General features: G+C 49.8%; 2 protein-coding genes across 3 annotated transcripts in view; one reads left to right on the top strand and one right to left on the bottom strand.

The window, feature by feature from the left end:
• The window catches only part of LOC144332012 (uncharacterized), a 35,267-nt gene extending 30,785 nt beyond the window's left edge, over nucleotides 1-4,482 (top strand). Inside the window, exon 4 of one of the 2 annotated variants that reach the window (XM_077951031.1) lies at nucleotides 3,921-4,482. In XM_077951031.1, the coding sequence (XP_077807157.1) occupies nucleotides 3,921-3,946 (26 nt within the window). In that variant the 3' untranslated portion in view covers nucleotides 3,947-4,482. The remainder of the gene's footprint in view (nucleotides 1-3,920) is intronic. The other variant, XM_077951032.1, reaches the window with a different exon arrangement.
• Nucleotides 1-17,025, bottom strand: part of LOC144331493 (uncharacterized) — a 137,440-nt gene that overhangs the window by 45,937 nt on the left and 74,478 nt on the right. The window lies entirely within an intron of this gene.

The raw sequence follows: 17,025 nt of genomic DNA, 5'->3' as shown, positions 1-17,025 counted from the left end.
TGAGCGGCCCAGGTTTTAAAAGACAGGAGGAGTTATCTGAAGGCAGAGTCAGTGCATTCCACCATCAACACCATTTGTGCCTGTCACGGTCAGGAAGAGAAGCAACCACATCTCGGTGCCCTTGCAGTGCAGGCCGCTGCATTTCTACCCCTTTGCAAGCCCGGGGTGGCTCCTGGCGACCCAGCGCCTTTGCTCAGCCACACGCCCCCAAGGCCTTCCTCTCTCACCCCACAGGGGAGCTCCTGCAGCTCATTCCAGGCTGAAAATCTCTTCTGAAAATATCCAAATCTTACACACGTCAGCCTCCATCTTTTCCCCAGAGCTCCTCAACCTCTCCAAGAGCAGCAGCTCTGGTGCCCCTGCAGCCAGGGCCTGTGGGCAGATCCGTGGGCTCAGAGTGCCCAGCCCCTCAGCCCCTCTGTGTGTCCCCTTACTCCCTGCTCCCCGGCATTGATGCCCTCCATCCTTGATTTTCTGATAGGCAAAAGGGGGTTAATTCTAAGAGTGCTAACCGAACTGGATCACTTAACACCGCGTCCGGCCCAGAATACCCCTTGATCAGTGACAGGTATTGCTGCGCTGTTACCATTGCACTGGTTCCAGGTTTCCTGTGAGCCCTTTAGGTTCTTTGCCGTAAAGACCAGTCAATGGTCCGGTCCAGGCCTGTCTATGGCAGATGGACAGGTGAGTGGCCGATGCACATGCGTGATGCTGAATGGGATCATGCAAAGCTGACCCCTCGTATTTTGGTCAACATAAGAAAAAAGCCGCCCATGCTTGCTTGCTGCCGCTTTGCGGTGTCCAGAAGGAGCCGCTTAAAGGCAACTGTGCCCGCACCTACCTTCTTGGAAGGAGACGGCAAGACCAGATTGGCTGGAGCTGGGAAGTTGTGCACTACAGATCAGGGCTGCGTGACCCAGGGAAGGCATCCCTTGAAACACGTGCTGGAGGGTGGCCACTCCGACCCAACTGTCCACCTCTAGGGTCAGCCACCTGGCTCCTCTTCATGTGTCATCCTGATCACCCCTCACAGAGTAAATGAGCCTTTGACTTCAGCCTCTCCTACGTACAACACCGACTCCCACCTACCACGTCCTGAACCAGCCTGTTCTGGGAATTGCTGTGGACATAGACCAGCAGGCCCAAGACATCTAGTGACATTTCCTGGCAAGGACACTCACGATGCTTGACCATAAAACTAGGGATCAACTGGTTTTTCGGACGGACTGTAATTTACTTGTGGCACGCATGGATACTGATTGACCCAGGGAGGGGCACGGAGGAGGCTGAAGGAAAACCCATCGTGACTGCGCCAGGCATTCCCGCACACACAGACATCTTCAGACTCGGGCAGCATGCTAGTCTTACATTCAAACCGACACTCAGAGAAACTAGGGAGCTTGTGCAAGACCAGCAATAAGTATGTGGGCAGCTGGGGTTCAACTAAGTCCTTCCCTGGATCCATCCGAGCTGCTCCGCCCCCCACCTCACTCCTACCACCCCACCATGGCCCCCGATAGACACAGCAGGTCTGAACATTCGGCACCCCAAACGCAGAGTACGGAGCAGAGCCGGCTTCTGCAGTGGGAACTCACATGCAACCCACTCCCCTTCTTGCCGAATGCCTCGGGGCTCTGTGCGGTAAGGTCTGCAGATGTGGCCTCACTCTGTTCCAGGAGATCTGAGTGGCAGGCAGCGTTTTGGAGAGTGCTCGTCCAGACAGGAGAGAGGCATCTGACGGGGCTCGTCGGCTGATCCATGAGACACAGGACACCTGAGAGAAGGGCTGAGAAACCTCACAAAGTCACTCCCAGCCTGGAGAGGACAGGACCACCGCGGGGTCCTCCCAGTCCACGCTTCGGACAGGTCTTGCTGCAGCCTGTGGTGCTTGTCAGGCGCGAGTAATCTTCCCAGGGCAGGAGCTCTCGTTACACAGCAAAAGCGGCATAGGTGATGCAGCAGGGCGTACTTCAGCCTAGGGCTCAGGAACCACGGGGTGCAGCGCGGCCTGCAGCAAACCAGACACATCAGAAGCCAAAGTCCCACCTTTTACATTCAGTGACATCGAACAGAGGGAGTTATCTGTGGCAATCGTCTTCCTGGGGGACCCGTACAGTGCGCATGACCATCGACACTGACTACGAGTCCTTCCTAGGTCCTGGGGGCTACCCCACTTTACACGCGTTGGTTCCATTCACAAATCTATGCGGGGCAGTTTTTAGCCCCAGCTTACAGAGGAGGAAAACGCTGCTGGAAAACTAAGTGAGAAAATCAGACTTCAACACACCTGCCGTCTCCAAGACCCCTACTACTCTATGTCCTAGGGTCTCAAGGGTTGGGTGTGTGGCATTTTAAGTGACTAATCATAGGCGGTTTTCTTCTCTCCTACACCTGTTTAGCCTAAACGTGCACGTACATGCTCTGCTGCAGGCGCACTGCCGTATGTGGACCAGTGACGCTGTTTCCTGCCTCGGGTTCTCTTCACTGCTTTCCGAAATTCTCTCGCCTGCTTTACAGCCATGCCAGGCAGGCCTGGTCAGCCGCACAGTGAAATTCTTGCAGTGTCAGAGCTAAGTGCTGGCTGAGACTTTAACAGCGAAGACAGCAGAGTAATGGGGATAAAGTGAACAAAACTATTGTAATGCAGACGAAAATCTAGAAGCAAAAGAAGCTGACACCCCTGAGAGAGCAGGAGACTGCGTCTCACTATGATGTTAATAGCAGCTTGTTGTTTCCAGCGCCTCTGTGTGCCAGGGTTTCCAGTCAGCGTTTGTGTTTATCTGCTCCTGGGCTGCCTGACCAAATCTCTGTAGAGATCAGGGATATCTAAATTGACCCAGTATCTGCACGCTGGCTGCTCAGAGGCCGTGGTGTGGAACAGCCAGGACATCGCTTAGTCATACGGGGCACAAGCACGTCACTTGCCACTCCTGTCTATTTCATCAAACCCTATTTTCTCCTGAATATTGACCATAGCGAAGTCATTAGCCTTCGAGATGCATTCGAGACATCAACTTGCTTGGTTCAAGAGGTTTAAGACACACGTGTCTTTCTTGCCATGCTCAACACACAGGGCCGGCCGTTTCTGAAGTCAGTGTTTGTGGAACAAAAGCCTTGGCCTGCCCCTTGAACATTCACGCTGAGCACACTGTCGCGAGGCTGCTTGGCCAGCCAGCAGGGGGCAGGAGAGAGCCGCAGGTGCCGCGTGGGGTTCCTGCAAACCTGCCTCACTCCCTCAATCAAGGGCGGTGCCTCCTGCCAATGCAGCGGCTTCCTCCGCGAGAAAGCGGCCTCTTCAGGTGCCACCGCACTGATTTCAGATGACTCAGCCAATGGGGCAACAGATTCAACCGAGTTCCATGTTGTTAAAGGAAAACTTATGTTACCAGGCAACCTTAATATCAGATTCAACGTAAAATAACCAACAAGATTGTTTCCAAACCAACATGCTACTAGTGCCTTAGCCTTTGATGCTGCTTAAACACGGAAAAGTATGAGGAAAAAAGAGCATGGCATTTCTTAAAAAATAACACCTCTTCCAGGTTCATTTTACCCATATCATAAAGACTTAGAACTGTGGATTCCCTACAGGAACGTGGAGTGCCGGTGGATCCCCACGCTCACCCAGCCTCCCTGCAGGTCCGTCACCCCCCTACCACGGGGTTCACACCTCTCCAGGCCCTGTCACCTCATCAAGGAAAGGTGGTGTCTCTAAGCTCTCTTCGCTGGGAGCACCCGAACAGGAGCTAGAGAGAGACACAGACACACCCACAACTGCTTTAAAATCCTGAAATGCAATACATATTTAAGGACTTCATTATAGTTTTTTAAAACTGTAAGAACAAAGTGAGCCTGCTTTTAACATCTATGCCACAATAACACCGTGTACATCTGTCTTTTGCTGTTTGTTCCTTCTCCAGCAGCTGCTGCCTGGCTGGCGGACTGAAGAAGAGCCTCTGGTACTCCCGGGAGATCCTCGGTAAAAGCGTGAGCACCACGATCACGTCTCAGGATGCCGCAAACGTTAGGGTCGCCCACAGACCGCCATTCCCAGTGCTTATAAGGCACTGAACGGGCCTCCTGCTCTTTATAAATGTCAACCTTCCTAAGCTATGTTGTGTTGAAAAATTTTAACTGCAGTCCACACATACTTGTTTGTTTCTGTCTTGTTTTTATCCTAGAGGCATATTATGGAAAATTAAGTTTGCAAGGTTGAAGGGTTTTCTGAAAGTCAACTTCTAATTCTGGAAGGAAAAAAAAAAAGGGCCAGATGTGGTGCTCACACTTGTAATTCCAGCAGTTTGGGAGGCTGAGGCCGGCAGATTGCTTGAGCCCAGGAGCTCGAGACCAGTCTGGAAAACATGGCAAAACCCTGTCTCTATTAAAAATACAAAAAAAAATCCAAAACAAACAAACCAAAAAAAACTAGCTGGGCGTGATGACGTGTGTCTAGTCCCAGCTACTCAGGAAGCTGAGGTGGGAAGATCACCTGAGCCCAGGAGGAGAAGGCTGCAGTCAGCCAAGATTTGCGTCACTGCACTCCAGCCTGGCCAACAAGAGCGAGTCCACTTCAAAATAAAAATAAAAATAAAAATAAAGGGGGCTAATGTTTTGCATTTAAGGGAAGGGAGAAGAACATTCAGTATTTACACATCTCATGCACACATCTGCAGTGGTGCCCTGAAGTATTCCAAGATACACATTCCTACAAATATAGCTCAAAACTACTCACCAAGTTACATACTAAAAGCACATGCCTTGTAAGAATGCTACATTATATTTTTTAAGCATCTGTATTCAATATTTTAGCATACTGGCAGTTTTCCCTTCAGGTGCTGTATGCCTAAATTATTACATGTTTAGTCATTCATTTTAGAATTTATGACTTGTTTTAGACAAAAGAAATATATTTAAACATAAGCTACTAAATTAATGACTTAGGGGAAAAGTTACTAAGTTAACTTGGAAGTTAAACTTTGCAAACTGAGTTTGTTGGACCTCATGTAAGCTAGATGATCAGTTTTTAAAGTTGTTTGTTGTGTGTTTCCCTCAAGGATGGAAATCTCTTTACTCTCATCCACTGTGCACACTGCGGTCCGCGCCTCTCGTCCACTGCGCCACACTGCAGCCTGCAATTCACCCTGTACCACGCCTTCCACACCTTACCTGAAAGTCACTCAGTATAATCAAGAAGGAAAAGCAGATAAATGACCTCCACTCCCACATCCAGCATGCAAATGTTAAACATTCATCAAAGTAAAACCAAAAACCCACGTTAGCTCACGATTGTAACTGGTAGAGTTATGGGCATGGCAATTTTAAAAGTCTAGTTAAGTTAAAACCTAATTGAAACTCTCAAGAAATACAAAGTTCATACAAAGAGACATCTGTAAACATTGACAGTGAGGAGAGGACTTCACTCTGCATCCAGCCTGTCCTGGAAACCACGGCCAAATGCCAGGTTGTATAGATCTGAAAAGCAGAAAAAAACAAGTGTTGAAATGCGTACAGTCTCAGCAATGTACAAATTTGATGTAGGATGCTCAGAAACCTTAAATTTCCAATCAGAAAACAGGAACATGAGCAAGTTTCCCAGCAGTGCCCACCTTCTGCCTACGACACGTGTAACAGTAATGCTGGCCAGCTCCGGCGGAGACAGAGGCTTCCTGGTCACATTAGCTCTGGCAGCCGCACAGCCGGCCCCACCACAAACACCTGGCTAATCCTGAAGGACCACCCGCTTCCTGGGCTTTGCTCACTCTAGCCGGGAGAGCGTATTTACAGAGTACATTATTGACTGAGTCCTCGTTCAATGCGTCAAGCTTATTGAAGGCAGGGCAACCCCATTCCTGGCCCAATTAAATGAACTGAGCAGAGCAAATGCCCACAGTTGGACGGCACTCAGTCACAACAACAGTGGCCACTGTTCACAGGGCGTTGGCTTCGTGCCGGGAACAGTTCCAAGCGTCTTCTCTCTCTGAGGAATGTTCACTGCAACCCTGTGGGGCCGTTTGCAAAGTCCACCAGAGTTCTGAGGCAGCCACGTCCAGGCTGTCTGTGGGCTTCACCACGTGGCCATTCACGTCCCCTGCAGACCAGACCGCGGGGTCCAGGGCTGCCTTGAGGCACGTGCTCCCTTGGCCACCTCCTCCTGGCCCCTGACACCAACCCTCACCACCACTGCTGCCAACACTTCATTTTCTCATGGCTCCTAAGGGGCCCGTTCTGCCCTTCCCTGCTCCCTGCGTCCGGCTTAGAGGATGCCCACATCAACGCCAATGCTCATGTAATCACCACCCCTTCCATGGGGCTTGATGCCTAGGAGTCTCAATATCAGAATGTCAGAATCCTGTGCTTGTTGGAGAATTTCTTCCCATTGTGGAAGTTAAGGAGATAAAATTCTAGGTGCCTGCAATAACCTCCTTTCCACAGCTAAGCAACTTCAGTAGTAGCACAAAACAAAAAAAGCTTTTTTTTTTTTTTACTTTTTTTATACAAGCTAAATACAATTTAATTTTTACATCTACGTTTTCATCAGCTCCCATCTGGTGAGCAGGCAAATAGTAATTATCAAAGAAATAAATTGTTCTATAATTTTAACTTAGCATTATCACTATTAAGCAAGAATTATCCCAAAAATACACGATGATCTTGTTCTCACATTCAAAAATTGATTGTCACACAGTGAAACAGCACTTAATGCAAAGGAATGTTTCTTTTCAGATTTCTGTTCTGGAAAAAAAAGATTTCTGGCAAAGAGATAAACATTAATTATGTAACTATCCAAAATGCCTCTGGGAAAAATAATGTCATCCAATTAGCTCTTTAAAGTGTTACAAATGCAGCTGAGTTTTAATAGTAATTTGTCCAAAACTATCAAAAGAATCTTTAAAAATCTTAATACTGCAAGAATAAACATAAAAGGATATAAAACACAAAGCAGAAGAGTTAACATTTGGGGTAGATTTTGGCCCATATTTTTAACATATGCATAATTATTTACCTAGCTGAAGTACATCCCTCTCCTCCTAGGCTCTTCAGGGCTCATTTTCAAACATAGACTGGCTTTTGGTACATGAAGGCAGCTTTAAAAGGTCTCAGGATCGGGTTGGGCGCAGTGGCTAAAGCCTGTAATCCCAGTATTTTAGGAGGCTAAGTTGGGCTGATCACTTGAGGCAAGGAGTTTGAGACCAGCCTGGTCAATATGGCAAAACCCAGCCTGTATTAAACATTTTTGTAATTAGCCAAGCGTGGTGGCACCCACGTATAATCCCAACTACTTGGAAGGCTGAGGCAGGGAGAACTGCTTGAACCTAGGAGGTGGAGGTTGCAGTGAGCCAAGATTGCACCACTGCACTCCAGCCTGGGCGACAAAGTGAGACTGTCTCAAACAAGAACTTAGCCCTCAGGAAAAGCTATGAGCAACCCCCGCCCCAACCAACCCAAGGAATCACATGGCCATGGTAATCATTTGATTTTGACACAATAAAGTTCTATTCTTCTCTCTATACACAATGGTAAACACCTGCCATCAGCCCACAGAAACTCCCAGGACCCAGTAACACCAGACTAGCAAGATTAATGAGCCACGTAAGCAGAGTTGAGCTGCAGAAAATCATGGCACCAAGAATGTGCGTGTGCTCAAACCACATTCCTTGCTTTCGGGGTGGAGGGGCTTCCCTGGAAGATCTAGTCCAGCAGGATGTTTTCCACTTCCACCATAAGGAGGAAACTGGGGGTTTCCTGAGCGCACTGACAGGACTTGGGTCTCTGCCCCTTTGTCCTCTGTCCTGTTACGGGATGAGGGTGGGCTGAAAGCAGGTTCTCCCTACATCTTCCGGGCAGGAGAGATGAAGCTGACAAGTGGACGACAAGTGGACGACAGCTTTTCCAAAACGTTCCCGTGTTTATAACCTGTTATCGACTGGCTTTCCCTGGAGATCAGTGAAGCAGAATCATTGATTCCCTTCCATTAGGGACAAACTGATGGTATGGGAGGCAGGAGACGGCATCCGCGCTGGGTCGGCCTCTGTGGGGGTCTGAGTCAGTCACTTGTGCCTGGGCCTCAGTGTGCTCGTCTGTCAAATGGGCAGACCCACAGACCAATGACTTTCAACCAGAGTTCCAGGGAGGTTGTCCAAGGACAGGGAGGGGTAAGAAGAGGAAGAAAGCTGTCCGAGGAAGGGGAGGAAGGGGAGGAAGGGGTAGAATGGGAGGAAGGGGTAGAATGGGAGGAAAGGTTGGAAGGGGGGTAAGGGGGTAAGGGGGGAAGGGGAGGAGGGCTGTCCAGGTAAAGGGAAGGGGAGGAAGAAGGGGAGGGGGAGGAAGAGGGCTGTGGAGAGAGAAGTAGAAGGGGAGTTCTCTGAGGAGGAGGACCAAGTTTCTGAGGTATCTTGGAGACACAGGTGGCAGTGGCTTGGGCTCTAGGCCCTCTGTTGCATAGTTTTAGGCTTTAACTATTTATATTTGTAAACTCTTTAAAAGATTTAATTTGAAGAAAACCGGAGTTGGGAATACCTTACTTCTAAAACACAATTTCTCAAGCCTGAGACTAAGTGCTAGGCATTGCTCATTCTGTTACCATCATTTCCTCCTATTTAAAATCAGCCACACACTCCCAATCTCCCTTCAGTGTACGCACCACCTTTTCCGAGGATCTCAAACAGCAGAGCGAGCGGCCCGTGACCCCGGCCATGTGCACAAGGAGTGAAGAGCTGACGTGCGGTGAGGGCTGTGGACGACACAAGAGGCCGAGGCCCGGCAACTCACTGCATGGGCTGTGCTCCTTCAGGCCTGAAGGACACCCTCGCCTCTGGGGTGAACAAGCAGCACAAGCTATCAACGCTTATTCCAAAAGAACAGGAAGATAATTCAAACGAAGTTAACACAGTTATCCCAACACAACAATGAAACAGCCCAGAAACAGGAGAGCCAGTGAGCCTGAGACGGGCGGTTCCCACAGCGGGACAGTAACATTGGCATTAGGTCTTTTTGGCAAAAAAAGACAGAAAAGGTAACATGGGCCACCCATTATTTCCTGTCAGTGGAAAGACACCCACAGGCCCCCAGATGCCAACGGCCCCCTGGAAATGAGCCCATGCAGCATCTCGGGTCCTCGCATGAGCAGACAAGTGGTGTCCTCTGCACCCGCACCCATGACAAACACACTACACTTGACTCCCTCACCTGAGGGTCCAGGAGAATGGCGGGAAGTCCTCGGAGGACAGGACATCCTGTGAGGGCACTGCAGGGTTACACACCTCAGAGGGGCCCCTGGGCAGGTGCTCTCTTCCCAAAAGGATGAGCCAGTCTTGACCACACCCAGATCGCGGTGGCCTCCAAGCCAAGCGCCAACATCTCACGTCCAAAGGGATGAGCCCAAGCCCCTCGCAGAGCTCAGGACGAACCCAGTGTCCAGGACCGGGGCCATCAGCAGTCAGGAGAGGCATCCAGGGCACTTCCCAGCGATGGCCACAAGAAATAACAACTCAGGACAAACCCAGCATCCAGGCCCAGGGCCATCACCAGCCAGGAGAGGCATCCAGGGCACTTCCCAGCAACCGCCCCAGGAAGTAACAACTCAGGTCCATCAGGGGCTTCCTCACTATGCGGGTTTTAGAAGTAGAGACAGAGGTTCAGGTCTAATGGCACAAACATTGACGGACCCCATGGAAATGCGGTTGCGGCCCCTCCAGCCCACCAGCCTGCATGGCTGTTCCTTTCTGCTCCCATCACACATGTCCCCCCCCCCAGCCAAGCCCCTTCTCCTTTTCCCCCACTGGATTCATCATATCAAACCTCGCTATCCTTGGCCAATGTACCATTAATTTACTTACTGCCCAGAACAAAAGCACACTTCCAGTTAACATGACACCCCCACTACGATAGAACAGACTTAATTCAGACATGACGCAGAGGAACAGAGGGAGGAGGGGTCGAGGGCCGTCCTGGAATCAGCAGCTGTTTTCTGGGGAAAGCCTCCATCCCACCCGAGCCCGACACTCATGCCACACTGTCCTCATGGTGTCTGAAAGCTCCATGAAGACAGGGTCACTCTGACCCCTTCACACCTACAACGCCAAAGAGGAGCAGGTGTTTAGGAAATGTCTCCTGCTAGTGATGAAGACAGGAATAATTCCTCGTGGTGCCCAGAATGTCAGGAGAAAACAAGGCACCATGTGGACGTCTTCCAGGTGAATTTTGTAATGATTCTACCGAATGTCAGTCATCCTTTTTCAGAAAATCAATACCAGAGAATATGTGTCGCCAGCAGAGAGATGGTCCCTTTGACGACATACAAACACACCTACGTTACACTGAATTTATCTCAAGCCACCCACTCTGTGCTAATATAGAAAGTCTCCTTTATTAACCAGTAACCTTTCTTTTCTGGTGCTTTTTAACAAGAAAGAGGGCCGTGTAACACTCAGGCATTGTCTCAAACGTCAAAAGGAAGCGTAGATCCTCTTCCATGCAGCTTCACTGTGAGCCAAATTGTGCTATTCCTACACCTCCATAGGAAACTCAATGCTTCATCAAGGAAACGCAGCATGATTTGTGCTAGGCACAGAAATTGGTGGGGTGGGCATGGGGTTGAGGGAACATTACATAGAAAGCACACCCCGATAATCACCTGCATGAGAGCCACACTGGCCGGCAAGCCCCGGTCGGCTCGGTCTCTGCACAATCACAGGCATGAGGCCTGGAGGGCAGGCACCTGGCACTGCTGACCACCCCAAGGTTGTGGCCTCTGTCCCTTCTCTGCTGCCCATCTGTTCCAAGTTTCTGGCAACACCGCCTGCTGCCCGCACTGCCTGATCGACTCTTTGTGAAGAGCAAATGTTGCCAGGATAGCTTATGAGTACATTTGCCGGGAAAGCACCTCCGATTGACGTTGAAACCCCGTTTTCACACCCGTAGCAGCTCCCCTGACCCCGATGTGTACATGCTTGCAGCTCTGACCTTGCTCAGTGTCCACACAGGCTCTATCCCCTGGAGAGCTGAATGCAGACTCAATGTTGAGTCAGAAATACACAAAGAGGTTGACGGTTACGAGCTGCCTGCCTGTCCCCCAAAACACAGGTTGAAATCCTCACCCTCAATGCGATGCTATCAGGAGGTCTTTGGGACGTGATGAGTTCCCGAGGCTGGAGCCCTTTGAATGGGGTTTGTGACTCAGAACGGGGCCCAGAAAATCCCTCACCCTCCCACTGTGTCAGGGCCAGAGAGAAGATGTGTGCCAACCAGGAAGGGGCCCACACCAGAACCCACCCGTGCGGCACCCTGATCCCGCCTTCCGGCCTCTAGAACTGTGAGAAACAAATTCCTGTTGTTCATAAGCCACTCAGTCAAGGGTGTTTCGTTACTGCAGCCTGAGCTGCCTGAGATGATGATGCTCACCGTCCTACAGACATGGCTCCTCCCCTCTCCCAGAAAGAGGGATTTAATTAAAATCCCTGTCTCTCCTCGCGGCCACCACAGATCTCACTACCCCACCCCGTAAGCCAGCAGTTGCTAGGATTAAAGGAAAAGGAGGATCGTTTTAGACCAGCCCCTCCGTGTCTGTCTGAAGCCTGTAACTTTGCCCACTTCCATGGTGGCCGTGCCACCAGATTCCCCATGCCAGCTCTGGGTCTGCACTGGGTCCCAGGCTCTGCACAGACTCCTCCAGCTGCCCATCCAGCACACTCATTTCCCCTTCTGCTTTGCAGGTTGTCCTTCGATATCCAACTCCCCCAACTCTGGAACCCAAGGCCTTCCACTCCAGGCATTCGGGGTGAGCTCAGCCGTGCACTGGAGTCCTTGGCTCATGTAACTCAGGCCCAAGGCGTTGGCACCAACGATCTACTGGCTGTGGGGTCTGCACAGCCACTAGCTGCCCCAGCCACACCAGGGCTTAGGAGGGGAGGCAGAGGAAGCTGTGAAGCTGCCAACAGCCGTGTGGGGACAGGGGCCCCTGGGATGAGGAGGATGCAATAGAGGGAAATTCAGAGGAAGAGCCCCAGGGCTGGACGGGTCATGCCCAAAGCCTGCACTGCTGAATTTTCCAGGTTTCTGAACTCAATCGCTGACCCATACAGCAAGTGTTGCCTGAGTGCTGACCCTGCGTGGCATTGGATAGGGCAATAAAGCAGGACCCCAAATCCCCCTTCCTCGCCCCCTCCCCCGACACAGGCACAGGGCCTCCGTCCTGGTGGAAAGTCAGGCCTAGGCCCCCAGCTGGCACCGCGAGCCTGGGAAGGGGGCCGTTTCAGACAGACAGTGGGTGCAGCCTTGCCAAAGCCCAGCAGTCACCTGCACTGCCACAGCCAGGCAAAGTCCAGATCAACCGCACAGAAACCTGACCCTCTCAAGGGCACGCGTGAGCTCATTAGGGACAGACACCATCTCCTGCTTATCTCCAACACTTTCTCTGCATGTCTAGTTACAAATGGAAGACATAGTATCGGAAGCACAGCTGTGACTCTGGAGACAGATCCCAGGCCTCCCCCTGCTCCTCTCCATGGTGCCATTGACGGGCAGGGGCCGGCATGGCCGCGAGGCTGCACGCCCGCAGCCACCCTGCCACTGAGACACGGGCCTTCGACGGTTACTTCTGCCAAGAAACCCTGCTGCGTCTTGGAGCACACCATCATGATGGACAGGAATCTCCACCGGGAGAACCAGCGATACTTCTCCCCAGAGCCAACGGAGGGCACCCCCACCCTGCATTCAGCAGCTTACTCACATTCTGGAAAATATCTGAATTAATGGGGAATGCTACAATGAAAAGGTCACACAAGAAAGTTTAGAAGGCCGTGTGACGTCTCAGGAGGTCCAAAGGTTTCTGAACCAAGACTGCTGCGGTCAACGAGCTTACAGGGAAAGTTTCCACACAGACCTTCAACAAGCAACACTCAGCAGGGAGGACCCACGTTCTGGGCAGAACCTCAGAACCAGAACATCAGACACCACAAAGTCACAGCAGAGTCAACAGTAAGTGAAATATAGCGCTCTCCTAAGATGTGTGCGTTACCTGCAGAAAGTTACTACACATTAAGATGGGGGAAGAAAAGGATACGGTTAGAAACAAATTTAAAGTCATTTCTGCTTACGAAAAAATTCTATATCCACTGGCTTTCTTTCTGGGAGTAACAACTTTTACATGAGATGCACATTTCAGTTGGAAGGAGTTCGGGTTTTCCGTGGGCAGAGACAAGGGCTCTCCAGGAAATGTGAACCTTTTCTCACTCACTGAGCCACGTGCCCTGAGGCCGCCCTGGCCTGCCTGAGCACCTCCCTGCTCTGCCTCCAGCCAGCTCCTTCCCGCACTCACCCCACTGCTCCCAGAGCCTGCGCTGGCCCAGGATGTCCTCTTCTGCTGCTGTCAATCTTCCAGTTTAGGGCAAATAAGTTGGAAACTAGAAAGTTATAAGACCCCTTAGCTTTTTAAAAATTTGTCTTCTCAGAAAACAAAGAACGCTAATTCTACTTCCATGGTTTAATATGTTGCCCCCATCTGCATGTTCATGGATATGTGCTTTTATATATTTTTTAATCAACGCTTATCAGAGCATGCACTGTTGCCTACATTCAGTTTAATTATATTTGATGTAAGAAGTTTTAAATTCAGTGAATTCAGGCACTCAAAATTTAAGTCCTCTGACATCTGTTAATCAAATGGAAATATGACAGGTAGATATTACAAAAATCAAGAGAAGTGTTTAATATAAATCCTGGACTTTTGGATATTTCCACAAATGTATACATTAGTACACAAACTTGAGCATTTTCACAAATCTTTGAACTCAAATTCCATTCTTAATTTTTACAGGTAAATCGATATCCATATGTGATTTTAAGCAGCTGAAGCATCAGCTCTTAAAAACAACCAGAAATGCTGTGGATAATCCAACCGAGCAGCAAATAACGGAACTGCACCCAACAACCCAGGAACCTCCCCTGAGGCATCTGGAACTTGAGGATGAGGAGCAGCCTTTGGTTTCTGAGGTGCCCGAGAGTGGGGATTCCTGACTCCCCAAGTCTAAGAAGGCCTCTCTGTCCCCAAAGCGTGACCCCTGGTTCCAGTCCTGCTGCTTACTGGGGTGAGGTCATGGGCGCCAACTGCACCTGTAAGGGGAGAAACTGGTCAGGATACAGGATCCTGGGTATCCCGGCAGCGCTCAAGCTGATACTATAATTAACTCTGTAGTGAGTTACTTAATGCAAAGTTTAACTTCTGAATAATTTAGATATGTGTATTCTAACAGGGAAATCCTGAACGTAGAACACAGGCCACACCCTCACACAGATGCTTTCTGACCAGCACTTTTTTGTTTGGCTTTTCAATAGACGTTTTTAAAAGCAGTTTTCGGTTCATAGCAAAATCAGGAGGAAAGTACAGAGTCCTCACGTATCTCCTTTCCCAGCACAGCCTCCACCATTGTCCTGCCCCCACCCGACCAGCATGTCTGTACAACTGACAGATCCGCATCAACACAGCACCACCACCCAGAGTCCACAGCTCACACGAGGGCTCGGCCTGCTGCTGCTCAGTCTGGGTTTCACAGACGTGGAATGGCATGGATCCCCCATGAAAGCCCCACCTGGAGTTGCTTCCCCACCCTACACATCCCCTATGCTCCTCCCATTCATCTCTCCCTTCCCCAACCCCTGGCAGCCGCTGACCGTTTTACTGTCTCCACAGCTTTGCCTTTTCCAGACTGTCCTATGGTTGGACTCAGACAGCAGGCAGCCTTTCCAGATTGGAGACTCACTTAGCAACATGCGTTTAAGATCCTTCCGTGTCTTTTCATGGCTTAGGGGTCCAGTTATTTTTAGTGCTGAATAATAACCCAGTTTGACATACCACAGTTTATCCATTCACCTACTGAAGGGCATCTTGGTTGCTTTCAAGTTTTGGCAATTATAAATAAAGCTGCTGTCAACATCTGTGTGCACATTTCCGAATGGAAGTAAACTTTCAGCTCTTCTGAGTAAATATCCAGGACTGTGATTGCTCCTGTGGTCGGAGTGCTTAGTTCCACGGAAAACTGCCACGCTGCCTCCCACAGCAGCTGCCCCACTTCCCCCAGCAATGAGTGAGGGTCCTGATGCCCACACATCCACCAGCACGTGGTGGTGTCAGACTTCTGGTTTTGGCCAGGCTGGTGGGTGTGCAGTGATGCCTCCCTCTACGACATAAGACGCGGGCCATCTTTCCACGTGTAGATTTGTCATCTGTGTATCTTCTTTTTTTGGGTATCTGTCCAGGTCTTCGGTCCATTTTTAATCAGGTCATTCATTTTCTTGTTCAGTTTTGAGAGTTCCTTGCACGGTTTGGATAACAGCCTTTATCAGATGAGTCTTTTACAGATACGTTCTCCCTGTCTGTGGCCTACCCTCTCATGCTCCTGAGACACTACGTTTATTTTTAAAAACACTTTAGACAGAAGATGGACCTCCCAGCCCACCACGGTTCTCATTTTGGCCGTGGTCACCACCCTCCCAGCCCTGGTTCCCACCTTTCCACGATCTGCTGGTCCTATGGGGGTCAACCCATACCAAGTCCCTAACATATCTCCAATGATGGCAACGTCAAAGCAGGCAGTTTGCAGGTAGGAAGAAGCTGATGGAGGCCAGTGTAGAGTGTGAAGGCCAGCAGCTTCATCCCTTGGGGACAGGCAGGTCTCTCAGATGTCCCTCTGGGTCACCTTCCAAATGAAGTACCTGCCTTGGCCATGGGCAGGAAGCAGGACCTGGCCCAGATCTCTGCATATTTGACCTGGCACGGCATTTACAGGTGAGCCTCCGTAACCGGAAACTCTACTCTCTGGGGAGAATGCATTTTCATTATCAAGGCTTTTAGGCTTTTAATTAAGAAACCAAAGACCAGTGCCTGGAGTGAGGATGCAGGGACTCTGCATGACCCACATGCTCATTTCCACCTGGTGCAAAGGACCCTGGAGTGAGGGTGCAGTGCCTGCTTTGAGTCACCAGCACACTCGTCGTTTCTACTTAAAGAACCCTGTGAGTCTGTCCCAGGACTTTTTCGCCTAGACCTGAAAATTCGCAGCCCAGGAAACCCTAACCATTTTAGGAACCTGAGGGGTGGGCCAAGGGGATCTCACAGAGGTTGGTGCTGGCTATGGGGCCAGAAAAGGGCAACTGGGTCTTCCCGCAAGCACTCCCGGGAGGCCGTGCACTGGACCGAGGCTGGTTCTGCCTCCTGTCCTCGGTTCTCATGTCCAGCCATGAGGAGAGCCCCCCATTCAGGAGTGGTCTCTGGCTCCAGGCCCTAACGTCCGTGTCCAGGCCCCTGAGAGGGCTGCTTCTACCCCAGGGAGGCTGGGATTGGAGACAGCCTGGAGCTCTAGGCAATCCTGGCAACCAACTGCTTCCCGAAGTGGCTGCAGACAAAGTCCTGTTTCCAAAACCTGGCACGGGTTGTGTGAGGCCTGGAACGCGGGAGGTGCACTTCGCAGTGTCCCTGCTCAGATACAAAAGCAAGGCTAAGAGCAGGAAAATTGTTTAATTACCCTCTCATGCTTATCAAGTAAAATCATAGTCGCTTAGACCCATGTGTGACTGGAAGTATACACATTATAGAATTGTATATAAATGTAAATATATACATGTTTATTTTTCTTTTATATATCTTACATATATGTGTATACGTGCATATGTATAAAACATGGATGATAAACCATAGTTAAGATTTCAAATTGCAGTCACAAAGATCTCAGAAGCAAATTACTATCCTTAAATTCTAAACAAAGACGTAACATTTTACATTCTTACAAACAAAACGTTCTCTATTAGCATTTTATTTTGAAAACTGAGAATGCATTGCACTCTCTCAATTTCCATTTTAAATAATCACTTTCACTGATTCTATAACTTGCTACACCTTGAAGATTTCCAAAAATAGCAGCTCATTAGTTTAAGCATTAGGGAGTTTGTTTTTAAATACAACCACTGATTAAGAAAAACTGCTCTACAGGACTTTTGCTATTTTAAAGCATAATGATGTCTCTCTCTATACTC

This window comes from Macaca mulatta, chromosome 10 (genome assembly GCF_049350105.2).
Source record: "Macaca mulatta isolate MMU2019108-1 chromosome 10, T2T-MMU8v2.0, whole genome shotgun sequence".
Lineage (NCBI taxonomy): Eukaryota > Metazoa > Chordata > Mammalia > Primates > Cercopithecidae > Macaca > Macaca mulatta.
This window is presented reverse-complemented; position numbering and strand designations above follow the sequence as displayed.